The sequence below is a fragment of the Dermacentor variabilis genome, chromosome 1, assembly GCF_050947875.1.
Source record: "Dermacentor variabilis isolate Ectoservices chromosome 1, ASM5094787v1, whole genome shotgun sequence".
Lineage (NCBI taxonomy): Eukaryota > Metazoa > Arthropoda > Arachnida > Ixodida > Ixodidae > Dermacentor > Dermacentor variabilis.
Window position 1 is genome coordinate 127,307,933 of NC_134568.1, and position 15,122 is coordinate 127,323,054.

General features: G+C 44.6%; 1 protein-coding gene across 4 annotated transcripts in view; it reads right to left on the reverse strand.

The window, feature by feature from the left end:
- Nbr (exonuclease mut-7 homolog) overlaps window positions 1-15,122 on the reverse strand; it is a 131,036-nt gene that overhangs the window by 9,168 nt on the left and 106,746 nt on the right. For all 4 annotated transcript variants that reach the window (XM_075694602.1, XM_075694593.1, XM_075694599.1 and 1 more), the window contains one exon: window positions 2,523-2,705. In XM_075694602.1, the coding sequence (XP_075550717.1) occupies window positions 2,523-2,705 (183 nt within the window). The remainder of the gene's footprint in view (window positions 1-2,522; window positions 2,706-15,122) is intronic.

Here is a 15,122-nt window from a genome sequence, read left to right on the forward strand (position 1 = left end):
GCACCGACAACGGGCCGCAGTTTTCAAGTTATGAATTTGCAGAATTCGCAAGAAAATATGACTTCGCTCATGTCACATCCAGTCCCCGCTTCCTACAGTCCAATGGTCTGGCAGAGAAAGGGGTACAGATCGTAAAACGCCTCTTGAAGAAAAGTGAAGACTCACGCGAAGACTTTTGGCTAGGCTTGTTGGCCTACCGCTCTACACCGCTTGTGGACGGCCGATCACCTGGAGAACTTCAAGGCAGGCGTCTCAGGTCGAATGTGCCCGATTTTGGCGACGTGCAGCCTACGCCAGTCAAAAAACATCGTCAGACCAACGGCGGAAAGCATTTGTCACCCTTGGACAAAGGGTCGATCGTAAGGCTCAGGGACACAACATGGTCCCCGAAAGGTATTGTGATGGGTAGAACGTCTCTGAGGTCTTACAACGTGGAAACAGAAGGTGGTCGGGTGTTTAGACGTAACAGACGGCATCTCCTTCAGACTCGCGAACAGTGGACAGCAGACGAGAGTGATGATGATGACTGCGGTTCATCTTACAGCTTGGGCACTGATTCTAGTGAAAGTAGCTCCGTTGATGTTGCACCGTGCCAGCCTACACACCCGCATCCTCAAGCGTCGTTCGCCGATGGCCCAGCACCAACTACGGCGCACCACGTGCTATCTCCTCCTAGGCCGACGCCAGTCCCAAGAAGGTCTGGTCGCACCAGTAGGCCACCGCAGCGGCTTCGGTACGACGCGGCCTTTAATCAAGTAACCTGAACTGTTGTGCTTCTTCGTTACCCATCAGAGGATGTATCTGGCATGCGCTGTCTGCGCTACCTTATCAGGACAGCACTGATATCACGCGTGCGTCTGACTATTCAAGTGCGTGCCAATAAACCCTTCGCTGGTTCTTGTTCCTGCCATCGTGTAGTTGCCTCGATCTTTACCAGACACACGTCGCGCACGTTACATTACACATTACATCAAAGCTCTCACGCGCTGCAGGTTTCTTGTCAAAATGTCGCTAGCAATTTCAAGGTAAGCTGAAAAGCTTAAACTCATAATCGACCATGCGATATTCCAATGTCATCTCAATTACTGTCATCTGGTATGGGCAAACACATCTATATGCTTCTACCTCTGCAAAAAAGGTGTAATAAGACTTATAGCTGGAGTCAGTTACAGAACTCATACATATAACTTTTTTCTTAATTAGAGTATTATCCGTGTGGACCTTCTTTTTCGATACAGATTATTATATTCTCTCAGATTTTGATTGCTTAGTGCCTCTGAACACCTTAAAGCTCTCTCTAGGGCGACCCGCATACATCACTGTATTTCTAGAAGACTAACAAGTAAGTGGTTACTTCCGCGTATCAGAACTACGGAAAACAGAGCCTATATTTACTGCCTACAATGTTAAATAAGTATGACGCCCCCCACGATGTTTATACTGTCTTCCGTTTCCTTTAAGTTATATTTTATTAAAAGTATCAAGCAATACTGTTTCCTAATACATGATTCTTTGCATTTTTGTGTGCAATTCTCCCATATTTCGTATTATATCTAGTATCCTTTTAAAATGTTATTTTGCCATTGCCTGCTTGCACAAATTGTGTCTGGTGCCGCCCCTGTATTATATATGCCTGTATTTGTTTTCTGGGCTCCATGCAGATGTCCTCAAGCTTATTGTGGCTTTGTTGTAGCTTATCTTATTGTGGCTTTTTGCCTGGGGTCCATTCTCTAATTGACTGGGACGAATAATGCCCTCACTCTTTCGTATCGTTTATTCACTATCTGTATACAGCATTAAAAAATAAACGCGAGTCGGGTGTTCCGCGTAATAATTCGGGTTTGGACTCTTTTTAACATACGAGGAAATTAGGCCTAACGAAGTTTCGGGCGCTCGAATGTCGGGTTCAGTGGTTTTGACATTGATTTTAACGCATACGAAAGAGCGTACCGGCGGACGAAAATTTCTTTTATATATATATATATATATATATATATATATATATATATATATATATATATATATATATATATATATATATATATATATGTTGAATAGATTACAGCAAACAGTAACATCAGTTACGTGACCTGCAGGAAAAAAGGTTGTTTATAGGACATCTTCAGGACTATGGATGGATGGATGGATGGATGTTATGAGCGTCCCCTTTGGAACGGGGCGGTGGGTTGCGCCACCAAGCTCTTGCTATTATACTGCCTAATGTCCTAGTTAGCAAAACTCTTGCTTGGGCTAGTTGGTTCATGCTTGAAGTAGTAAAGGCAAGGCGCAGAAGACCGGGACTCGGGAAGAAGAACACAAACGACAGGTGCGGCGCCGGTCCTGTCGTTTGTGTTCTTCTTCTTGAGTCCTGGTCTCCGGCGCCTTGCCTTTATTAGTCCTACCTAGGTTAAACAAGAAAAAAAGAGAAAACACTATGAACTCCAACAACCAAATTTTCTGATCCCCTATTGCGAACTTTGCTACCACTGACCACCCGCGCACGCCGCCCACGGTCTACCCACCTTGACGGCTTGGTCGCGGTCGTCGCCATCTCGAAGGATGATGGTATCGATGCCGCAGAGCCGCAGATACCGACCCAAACCCTGCACCATAGTGTCCGCGATGATCCGAAACTCGGCCACGGGCAGCGGCTGGTCAGAGCGCACGAAGGAGCACTCGTCGGCACTCGTCATTTCCTCGCCCGCCTGCGAAGCAAGCGATCGCCAGATTTCAAAGACTTCCCGAGCTCGTCCTACTACAAGGAGCGCTACAAATGGGGACACGGCTAATCGGAGCAAAATATACCCCTTATTTGCGTCGCACTATAAGGGCGATCGATCGATTGCGTTATTGTTTGATTGATCGAGTAATTGGGTTTAGTTAAAGTCCCAAAGCAACACTGCACTCTTAGAAGAAAGGTCGCGTCAGTTACTAACGAAAAACTAGTAACTGCTTGCCACAATGTTAGCGAAGATGCTCGTAAGGGCTGTCAGTAACGACGCTGGTAGTTGCATTTACTACCCAAAGGACGTGGTGCTTACAACTAGCAGAGGTAGTCAGTTTATGAACCACGAATAGTAATGGCACCGGTATAAGGGTATTTGCTACCCAATTAAGCAAGCGGGGCCTTTTGTTTCCATGCGGCGCTTCCGTTGCCAACAAACAATTAGGTCTCTTCTCCTCTAAAAGTGTATGCCTGCTTGCTTTGCTTTGCTTGCTTACTTGCTTTGTTTTGCTTTGCTTGCTTGCTTATGATGATGATGATGATGGTGGTGGTGGTGGTGGTGGTGGTGGTGGTGGTGGTTCATCTTCACCCCATGTTACATTTACACGCCCTGATGGCGTTGCGTTGCGCTGCTAACACCGAGGACGCGCGATCGTATCCTGGCCGCGGCGGCCGCATTTCGATGGGGAATAAATTTAAAAACGCTCGTGGACCGTGCACTGAGTGCACGACAATATTAATCCCCCTCATAACGGTGCCTCATAAGCGTGCTTCATAATCATGCATTTTTCTAACCGCAGAATTATTTTTTTTTAGTTACTTCTCGACGTTCTTCTCACGAACGATTCTAGCATCTTCGTCGTTCACCATCACCCATCAGGTTGCGGAACAACCACCAGCAATACAAAATTTTCTGATAATAATCGTCGCTCGCTCACTGCGGCTGCAGACATTCTTAGCCTGACGACATCATTTGGGTTACGCTTCTGCCAGTCAGCGCTTCTGCATCGCCCAAGGACCTTACTTATCCCCACAAGTAAAACACAGACATCATTCGCCACTAATAACGAACAGAAACCATGGTTTACTCCTTATCGCGTGATTGCGAAATCTTGGGGCGGTATTGACTACTTATGACTACTTGACAGTGACTACTTATGGAGTCAATTTCACTTCCGCGATATTTTGAGAGACTTGGAACTGGACGCGCCGAAGCATACGGCCGACAGCTTTGAGCTAAGACAGCGAGCACCGCACAGCGCCAGAAACGCTGTCGGCCGTACACGCAGACGCGTCCGGTGCCGAGACTCACGAAATCTCACCAAAACTAATTCCGAAAGTGATCGCCGACATTACTGCTCCAATATGCTTCGTTAGGTCGGACATTCCAAGTGAACACGATATTCAACTTTGAAGCAGTGCGGAATGCCCAAAAGTCAAATCAAAAAGCCCTCGCTCCATTCAGAGACTGTTACCAAATGTCGTTATTTTAACGGCGTCGTGATTCAACAATGCCGTGACGCCTGCTACGGCGACGCCCTATCAGTGGTCAATGGTCAAAATAAATCTCATAGGAGCAGTGGCGTAGCCAGAAATTTCGTTCGGAGAGGGGGGCTCACGTTGCAGCTTGGCCTCCTCCTTATAGAATTCGTCGACGGATCAAATACATGAATAATAACTGCATTGCCATTGCCAAAGATGCTGCAAACGAATTCTTAAACGCTACGCACTTTCAAGACAAGTAAAACATGTATTTTTTTTATAAAATAATATACTCGTATGTCCCAAAAATTGTGCTCGAAATAACTTATATCAATGCTTCCATGTTTGTTGTCTATTTAATAAGTAAAGCAAATATCACACGAACATCACAAACATATCATTTCGAAACCAGCAAAGTAGTGCACGCCGCTGATATGAAAAATGTAAAGGCCATTAAATGAACAAGTTGAGGACAAATATTTTAAATGATACCTTCTCATTCAAGAATCTTGTTTACGTTTTTGTACATATGCAACGGCCACGAAAAAATCTCAATGACGCTGTCCTTTGTTTCAATGTATTTCGCAGGAGCTGTCAGCGGTCGTGTATTGTGAGTAATTACACCGAAACTATAGTCTCAACAGAGAGAATATACAAAAAGCAGCAGTTGTGCAAAATATACGAGGGCGAGGCAAATGAAAGTGAGCCGATGCGAATATATGACAAACGGGGTCTTTTTTTTTTTTAGGTAGCCTCCATGAGCATTTAGACATTTGTCCCACTGACTAACGAGACGCGTGATTCCCGTCTCATAAAACTCCTTGGGTTGCTGCTTCAAAGTCTGTAACTGACGTTTTCACGTCATCGTCCGACACGAATCTGGTTCCTTTGAGGTGTTTTTTTCAAATGCTCCAAAATGTGGAAGTCGCAAGGCGACAGGTCTGGGCTGTATGGGGGATGTTGCAGCGTTTCCCACTTGAACTTTGCCAGTTTTGTATTAAGCACATCAGAGACGTGGGAACGGGCATTGTTGTGGAGCAAGATGATGCCATTCCTCAATTTTCCATGTCGTTTGTTCTTGATTGCGACACGAAGCCGATCCTGTGCTTCATAATACCGGCAACGATTGATAGACTCTCCAGGTCTACCAAATTCGATCAGTAATGGCCCCTGACGATCGAAAAAAAAAAAGTCAACACCTTTCCGGCGGAAATGACGGCCTTTGCTTTCTTTAGGGGTGGTGAATTCGAATGTTTCCACTGTAAGCTTTGCCGTCGTGTTTAAGGCTCGTAGTAGTGGCACCATAATTCGACCTGGGTCACAATTGCAGAAAAGAAGTCGTCACCCTCATTGTGATACCAGATCAGATGAGTCAAAGCAGTGCCGAACCTCCCTGTCTTGGGGCAGTGGTTCGAAATTTTGAGCACCCATTGCGCACACAAGAGCCGATAACCGAGATGTTCATCAATTATGGTGTGAACCGAACCATGACTGATGTTCACACGCTCTACCAGTTCATCGATGCTTATCCTCCGTTCTTGTCTAATCAGCTCATGAACCTTTGCAATTGTGTTGGGGGTGATTGCACGGTGGCTTTGGCGCAGTCTTGGATCGTCTTTGCAACTTTCACGTCCTTCTCTGAACCGTTTGCTTCAACGCTTCACAGTGGCCAATGAAATGCAATGTTCAACGTAAAAGGCAGGCATACGGCTACTAATTTCTTTTTGTGAGGCACCTTCATCTGTCAAAAAGGCCACGACACCACGCTATCCAACTTTTTGAGCGTCCATTATGCCACGCAACCATGTTCAACCCATTGTATGAGAACATTAAAGAACATTTATCCTCACACCTGCATGTTATTTTTGTAAATTAGAGATGCCTGTGTGCTACGCGCATGCCTCGCAGATAATGGACCGAACCATTATTGCGCAGGGTGGGTTGGCTCACTTTCATTTTAATCGCCGTCATACATTAGATATGCGAAGATACAGTGGAGTATACAAATGCGAAGATACAGTTTGATAAAGGGCAAAAGAGTGTGACTGAAAACAAAGTTCACTACACGTATACACAAAACACCGCAACAAGATATTTAAATATACGTATAAGTCTCCAATAAATCTACGTATCTGAGAAAAGTCGCTGTATATAATGCGTCAAACAAGGCAAATAAATATGTTGCGCAATGACAGATTCACAGATCACAGAATCTTAAGTCCCCCCCTCCCTCCACTCCCCCTGATAATCGCGCGACCGAAGGTGGTGCGCTTCCTCCCCGCTTTTCTCCCTTGCGCACACAAGACTGAGCCACCATCGTCGGCTCACCCATGCCACTCGCCCCCCTCCCCCTCCCCCCCCCACACACGCTTTCACTCGCACACACAGCATGCGGCGCGCGGTCACGATGTTATCGCCGTTGGACTTTACACGGAATATAAGGGAGACGGCGACGGCAGGAATGCGCCTGGAATGTCCACATAATTGCTATCGCAATAATATTATAAAAGTATCCGGCAACTGAAGCGTCCTGTGGCCTATTACTTCCCGCAAAAGAAGTAACAATATCGAACTTTCACCATGCGACAATTTGCTGCGCCGCAACAATTTTTTTTTTTTTTTTTTTTTTTTTTGCGGGGTGGGGGAACCGAAATGAAAAAAAACGCGAAGGAAAGCATGTTGGCCACAATCGAACGCCTACTTTTGGCACCTACCGAAGGAATATCGAAAACAAATGTGAGACGCTTGGTCTACAGAGAACCATACGCATACTGCTCGGCATCCTACACCGGCGAGACAGGACTTTCCGGAGAGGCAGCGCTCAAGCGAACGCGTTGCAATCCGTCGAGTCCCCACAGTGATGGTGGCGAGAGACCATTGTTTCTTTTTATCGTCTGCTAGACAGAAGGCGTCTAAAACTCTCCCAGGCAAAATACACTCGGCCAGAGAAAAACGAACGCTCACCGAAGTGCGCCGCGCGGTAGTCGGGGCAACACGAGAAAAGCGCATGCGCTCTGGCTGGTTCTGGCAGCCCGCGGGTATACCGAGAACAAGAAAATTGAAGAAGCTAAATGTGTCCTCGCGAATAAAAGTCAAAGTAGAAAAATAAATAAGAACCTAGTTACCTTTGCTGGCTTTAGTGTGTTCCCATGGATTCTTGGCGCAGGTGAAAAAAATATTGATATTCTTTTCTGTGACATGATGGCAAAAATGAACCACCACAACGCTTCGTCTCATCAGACCTCGCTGCGTGCTTTGTCAACTTTAGAGTAGTAAACTCTAGTCAACGTGTCTGATAGTGTGTTGATTTGGCTTGTCTGGTTGTACGTTCTTAATTACGACTACAGAAAAGTCAATGCACCGTTGGTATCAAATGTTTATAACATTAAACCCACAAAGTTCCGGCATTGAAAATCTAAAGCACGACTTTGGAAATGTCAATGCACCTTTCGCATCAAAAGTTTATAAGAACTTTATAACCATGAAGTTTCGGAATTGAAATCCATGCGCTCCGTAGATTCTGCGGCCTCCGCTAGATGCCGCAACGAGCCCGTTCGCCATCGAAACGCCCTTGAAACTTTGTGCTTGGATGGGGCTCCTTGCGTTATGTGACTCCCGGTTCATGGGTGCTGCCACGAAATCCAGCCAGAGTTCGCAATGAACGCGCCGAAATGTCTTTCCGAGCATCAAAAAGACATTCTAGGCGAAATCCAGAATGATCTCCGGCGACGGGGCTTATTTTGATCGCCGGTGCATGACAGCACGACAAAGTTTCGGGGGGGGGGGGGGGGGGGGCTGAAGCCCCATAAGCCACCACCCCTCCTGACTACGCCCCTGCATGGGAGATGCCGGAGGAGACAGTGCGTTGGACCGCCGCTACCAAATGTGTATGTTCAACGCGTAGAGAAAAGGATAAACAAAAAATCTGAAAAGGTGAGCAATCTAGATTTCCAACATCAATTTAATGTTCCCCGTTTTTCGGTTTCGATATAACAACATTCAGAGGGGGGACGCAAGTGGCCGAAATTAAGGTTCTGAAATGAATGTGGGAAGCATAGAGGAAAGGGACACGCACGGAACGACTACACAAATGGAAATCAAAGTATGAAAGGTGCAAGTCACAGAAATTCCGCCAAAGGTGCCAAGTGGAAATGGACGCAATAGTTTGCACTTATGATGAGAAAGAATGATGTCGACAAAAAGCAGCGATAAGTTTCTTCACAAGAGGAAAACAGGTCGACATAAGAACAGATGGCAAGGCGTCCGAGGAAAACGCCAAGAAGCTGTGGAAGGAGTGGGAAAATCATCGGGCAGAACATCAGGAACTCATCATAGACTGCAACCTGCGACCACTTTATCCATTTTTAACGGAGGCATTAAAAATATAATTCCTGTAACAGATAGCGCAATTCTGCTATTTTCAACTTTATTACTTGTAGTGCATGGCACTGTGAAGGCAATAGACATTTTACGAAATAACCTATACATAATTACTACATGGAACATATTGCTTTTGCAGAAGCCTGGTAGTACTTTACACATGCCATTTAGCAAAAAAATGTTGAGATTAGCACAAATTTATTAATGGCATCTGTACACAAAATGTTACAAATCACATTCGTGGTGGTATCTTTTATCGCTTTGTAACTCTGGGGATCTACGTGGCAAAACAAATATGTACATCAATTTCTTCATCATCATCATCAGCAGCAGCAGCCTATTTTATGTCCACTGCAGCACGAAGGCTTCTCCCTGAGCCCTCCAGTTACCCCTGTCTGCGCCAACCGATTCCAACTAGCGCCTGCGAATTTCTTAATTTCATCAGCTCACCTAGTTTGTCTGCCGTCCTCGACTGCACTTCCCTTCTCTTGGCACCTATTCTGTAACCCCAATGGTCCGCAAGTTATCTATCCTACGCATTACATCCATTAATTTCTCTTAATGTCAATTAGAATATCACCTATCCCTGTTTGCTCTCTAAACCACAACGCTATCTTCCTGTCTCCTTAACGTTACGCCTAACATTCTTCGTGTCATCGCTCTTTGCGCGGTCCTTAACTTGTTTTCAAGCTTCTTTGACAGCCTCCAAGTTTCTGCCCCATATGTTACCACCAGTAGAATGCACTGGTTGCAGACCTGTCTTTTTAATGATAATGGTAAGCTTCCGGTCAGGATCTGACAATGTCTGCCGTATGCGCTCCAACCCATTTTTATTTTTCTGTAAATTTCCTTTTCGTGATCAGAGTCCCCTGTAATTGTCCTAGGGAAACGTACTCCTTCACAGACTCTGGAGGCTGCCTGGCGATCCTGAACTCTTGTTCCTTTGCCAGGATTTTCAATTGGGGTGAAATGCTAAAACACCCGTGTACTTAGATTTAGGTGCACGTTAAAGAACCCCAGGTGGTCCAAGTTTCTGGAGTCCTCCACTACGGCGTGCCTCATAACCAGAAAGTGGTTTTGGCACGTAAAACCCCATAATTTGAATTTTTTGCCAGGCTATTGATCATGATCTTTGTTTTCTGCATATTAATCTTCAACCCCCTCTTACACTCTCATTTAAGGTCTTCAATCATTTGCTGTAACTCATCCCCAGTGCTGCTGAACAGGACAATGTCATCTGCAAACCGGAGGTACGTTGCAGAGATATTTGCCGTTGATCCTTACTCCTAAACCTTCCCAGTTTAATAGCCTGAACTTCCAAGCATGCAGTGAATAACAATGGAGAGATTGTGTCGCCTTTCCTGACCCCTTTCTTTATAGGTAGTTTTCTACTTTTCTTGTGGGGAATCAAGGTAGCTGTGGAATCTTTGAACACATTTTCCAAGATACTTACGTAAGCCTCCTGTACTCCTTTATTACGTAATGCCTCCATGCCTGCTGGTATTTCTACTGAATCAAACGCCTTTTCGTAACCTATGAAAGCCATATAGAGAGGCTGATTGTACTCTGCGTATTTCTCGATTACCTGATTGATGACATGGATGTGCTCCATTGTAGAGTACCCTTCCTGAAGCCAGCCTGTTCTCTTTGTTGACTGAAGTCCAGTGTTGCCCTTATTCAATTGAAAGTTATCTTGGTGAATATTTTATATAATACCGGAAGTAAGCTAATGGGCCAACAATTTTTCCATCCTTTAACGTCTCCCATTTTGTGCATTAGTATAATGTTGGCATTCTTACAGTTTTCTGGCACCACTGAAGCCGTTAAACATTTCATATAAAGTGCCACAAGCTTTTCAAGCACGTTATCTCCACCATCTTTGATTAAATCGGCTGTTATTCCATCTTCTCCTGCTGCTTTTCCCCGTTTCATGTATTGCAAGACCCTTCTAATTCCATCATTAGTTACAGAAGCAGCCTCTGTATCCTGTTCATCATTACTTCGAATGAAGGTAGTGTGGCTGCTCTGGGTACTGTGCAGGTCAGTACAGAATTCTTCCGCTGTTTTTACTGTATCTTTGAAATTGCCGATATTACCCTGCTTATCTTTCAGTGCATACGTCTTGGCCCGTCCTATGACGAGCTTTCTTCTCACCGATTTCATGCTGAGGCCATCTTTTGCTTCCTCAGCCTTTCTCACGTTATAATTTCGAATATCTTTTTTTATCCTTGTTGATCAGTTTTGACAGTTCCGCGAATTCTATCTGATCTCTTAAGTTGGACACTTTCATTCTTTGTCGTTTCTTTATTAGGTCTTTCGTTACTTGGGAGAGCTTACCTACTGGTCGCCTTGGTGTCTTGCCTCCCACTTCAATTGCTGCCTCCGAAGCTAGCCTAGTTACGGTTTCACTCATTGCGTCTATATCATCTTCATCTGTCTGTTCTAAGACTGCATATTTGTTTGCAAGTACTACCATATAGTGCTTTTCCAGGTCCACTTTCTGTTCCTACGCTTCCTGAAAATTGTGTTCATTATTCGCAGTTTATTCCATTCCGCAAGCTCTACCAACATCTCTCCTCTAGTGTTCCTAGAATCAACGACGTAGTTGCCAAGTGCTTTATTCATCAGCCTGATTTTCCCCCACTTTTGCATTGCAGGTGAGGTTAGGTTAATTCAACATCTCCATAGAACTGATCTATTTCATCATTATCACGACTAGAGGTTGGAGCATACGCTTGTACTACCTTTGATCGATACCTCTAAAGTTTTATTATGACTACTGATAACGTCGCATTAATGTTGTAGGATTCGTCAATTTGCCCGTTATGTCCTTATGGATTAGGAATCCTGCTCCCTAATATTTCTTATCTGGAAGCCCTCTATAGCAGAGGATGTGACCATTAGACAGCACTGTATAAGCCTCGCCAGTACTCCTAACCTCGCTAAGGCCAATGATATCTCAAACAATGTCTGATAGTTCCTCAAATATTCCTGCTAAGCTACCTTCACTCAAGAGAGTTCGGGTGTTAAATGTTGCCAGTGACAGTTTCCGCTAGTTCCCGGCGGCCTGTCCGGCTCCAGAGATTCTTAGAACCCTCTGTTGCGCGACAGGTCTGACTGCCGCCTCGGTCAGGTGTTCCGCAGCTGCTGGGGACTGAGGGCCATTGGTTGATCGAATGGGTCATTTGGGAGGAAGTGGCCGAATACTGCACCAAGGAGACCAATTCCTGTTCTGGTGAGGGAGTGTCTTTTGTTGAAGCTTAGTGGGCCCCCTAATTTGGTTGTGCCTGGATTAGTAATATCCCCACTAAGTCTCGGCATTTTTGCCGGTGTCAGATGCCACTACAAGCCTGGAGATGTAGTGCACTGGAGGAGGTGGATTCGAGCTCACCCCACCTCAAGATTTAAAATAAAAGAAAAGAAAACGAGGATTCGAACTTCTGCTTATGGCAACCGAGCATCCAAGCTACCTCAGTCAGATAACCCTGCAGGCTGTGAGGCCAACTTATGGCGGAGAATTCCAGCCCAGAGGATCCTACAAGTCTAAAAACACGCTTGATCTATGCACGACAGACAGATTTTGCTGATCGCGACAGGTAGCACAACATATACTTTCTCAATGGTTCTAATTAACATCGTGGTTTCGGAATATCCGGTACGCATGCGGCCATGAACGCGGCTAGGTACACTGGTAATTTTTCGACTAATTTGAACAGCGCTTAAAACATGTAAAACAAAAAGCAGGCCCCATCTCTTACCGGAAAACAACGAGTCGCGCACGCACGTCGATACATCCCTCAGCTCACTGTCGCGTCTGCCTGCTCCTGGTATCGGAGAAGTGATTTCAGAATCGGTCGTTAACGAGTCGGAACTGCTACGCCCCGGTTTTTTTTTTTTTCTTTTTTTTGCGCCGCCGAAGGCCGAGTCATCGGGTGTGAGAAGGGTGCACTGGCATATACATATACCGAAGTATCATAAGAGTGGCGAGACGGGCCGCCAGAACATTGTGGTTCTGAGCCGCGCGTAAAAGAGGCGACCTCGAAAGCGGCCTTTGTATAGAGCTTGAATAGAGCTTATACGATGCCTCCTCTAAGCTACAGCAAACGCGTCTGCGATCAGTCAGACATGGTTTGTACGCTTCGCGCGGGGAAGCAACTAAAGTCCCTCTTACTGCCGCACTCGCAATACAGCAGTTGCGAATACACGCTCGGGAACTACGGCGACACGAAAGGAAACACGTGAAAACGAATATAAGTGCAAATGCAGAAGAAAGAAATAATCTATGGCAGTACCTGGCGACGAAAATTTCAAATCTCCCTAGTTGCAAATTTCTAGTAAATGCAGGTACTTTAGCGCAGTTGCAATGCACATGGGCAAATTTATATAGAAGTGAAGCTTTCATAAGGCCAGCTAATTAAATTCAACTACACAACTAAACTTAACACACATACACAATTGTTTTTATTTTGATTCAACAACATGCAACCTCATGCAATGTTTGTTTATCCACTACGCATTCACAAGCTATGCTGAAATGCAAGCAGCAGTTCTCGCGAATGCACTGTCAGACATCGACACAGCAATGCATTGACCTGAGGATGAAGACGTTCATTGAGGGAAGAATGGTATGTACATTATTATTATTATTTTATACCCGGTTTTCTTCTGATTATTTCCTTTTTTCTCCAAACACAAAACGTTTATTTTTAAACTCCGACGCTCAAATTGTTAACTCCCTTGTTATTATTTTTATGCACCTAATTGAACCACCCGATTCTTGGCCAATCTCCCACTGTGGGTATGTGCCACGGCCACTTAGGACAACAACAACAACAACTCCAGCAGAGAGAAGTGCGACACACATGCAAGTAGAGCTAAGGTTTCTATACCCCATGGCATACTCATTCGTGGCTAATCCCCAAGAATGAGCCATCGGTCCAAAAATGGGGTAAGCCATATATATATATAGAAATTCAAGAAAGTCATTCATTATGCAACATTATGCAGTCAAATATCGTTACTACGAACCCCGCATTAACAAATTTCTCAAATTTACGAATATTTCAAAAATCCTCGCCAGATTGCCTATATTTTCAACGTAAAACTATTTCAGAACTACGAATTTCAATACAGCGCATATTTCAGAATAACGCACGTAGTTTATTTTCCCCTTTATAATCGAGGAACATCAGTATTACGAATTCAGCTAAAAGTAACAGCACCGCCAACTCTCGCGCGAAATAGAAACCGAGAGTGCAGTAGCTATCATCATCACTATGTCGCAGTAGCTGTCATCACTATGTCGAGTGGCAACTGCTTCGCCACAAACTTAGAGGAAGCTTTAGCTAGGGCAATGCTCGTATCTAAATAAATGTAAAAGAAGAATTCGTTTTTCTCGGCAACGACTGCACCAAATTTGACGAGGTTTGTTGCATTTAAAAGGAAACCTTAAAATCTAGTTACTGTTGGTTTCGAATTTTTGATTTAGGCCTTCATTTTTTAATTAAGAATTGGCGAAAATTAAAATTTTCAGAAAACGAAACTATAGTTTACAACTCGGCAATGAAAAATATCACAATTCCGTGAATTGCATATAACAGTACATCTAAAGCGGACAAAATTTATATGTCACACATGAATCTAAAAAAATTTAGTAATATAGAAATACAGCTTTTATATAACCTTTGTACACGACGTAACAAGTTCACATAAGGTATAAAATGACATATTCAATTTGTCCGCTTTCAATGATTTAATGTATGCCGTTTACAGAACCGCGATATCTGTTCCTGATGCAGAGCTATTAATTTGTAAACTTCGTGCTTTCATTATTTTCAAACTTGCGGATTTTTGAAATCTAAACAAAATTCGGGCCCTAAATCGAAATTCCACTTCTAACAGTCACTGGAATTTAACTTTCTCTCTCAAATGCAACAAATTTCATTAAAATCGGTCCAGGGGTTATCTCAGAAATACGTTTTTGCGTTTTACATGTATTTGAATAGGCCGCGTCGGAGTTGGGCCCGAGCTAAAGCTTCCTCTTTACCAAGAACTTCACGAAAAGGTTCGGCGATGTTCGCGCGAGATCCAACGATGAATGCGGCTAGCGACGACGCCAAGAAGCGAAAACAGTTTTCACTGCAAATTGGACGTATCGCAGGAAATCGACGCCGGGAAAAAGCAAATCGACGTGTGCAGACAGCGTGGCATTGCACCATCGACCGTCGCGACCATGTTGAAAGACCCGAGACAAGATTGTCAAGCTTCACCAGGAATCGCAACTCCGAAACGGCTGCGACTGGGAAACTCAAAATGTGGACCAAGCTGTTCTCACGTGGTTCAAAGATGCCAGACTGCAAAATGTTCCCGTGTCTGGCCCAATGCTCCAAGAAAAAGCTCGCGAATTTGCCGAAGCACTTGAAATAACTGGGTTCGACGCCAGTGCGAGTTGGCTTTTTCGTTTCCGCCAAAGGAACGGAATAACTTGGCAGGAAGTCTCGGGCGAGGAAAAGGTCGCTGACATAAAAGGCTGGGA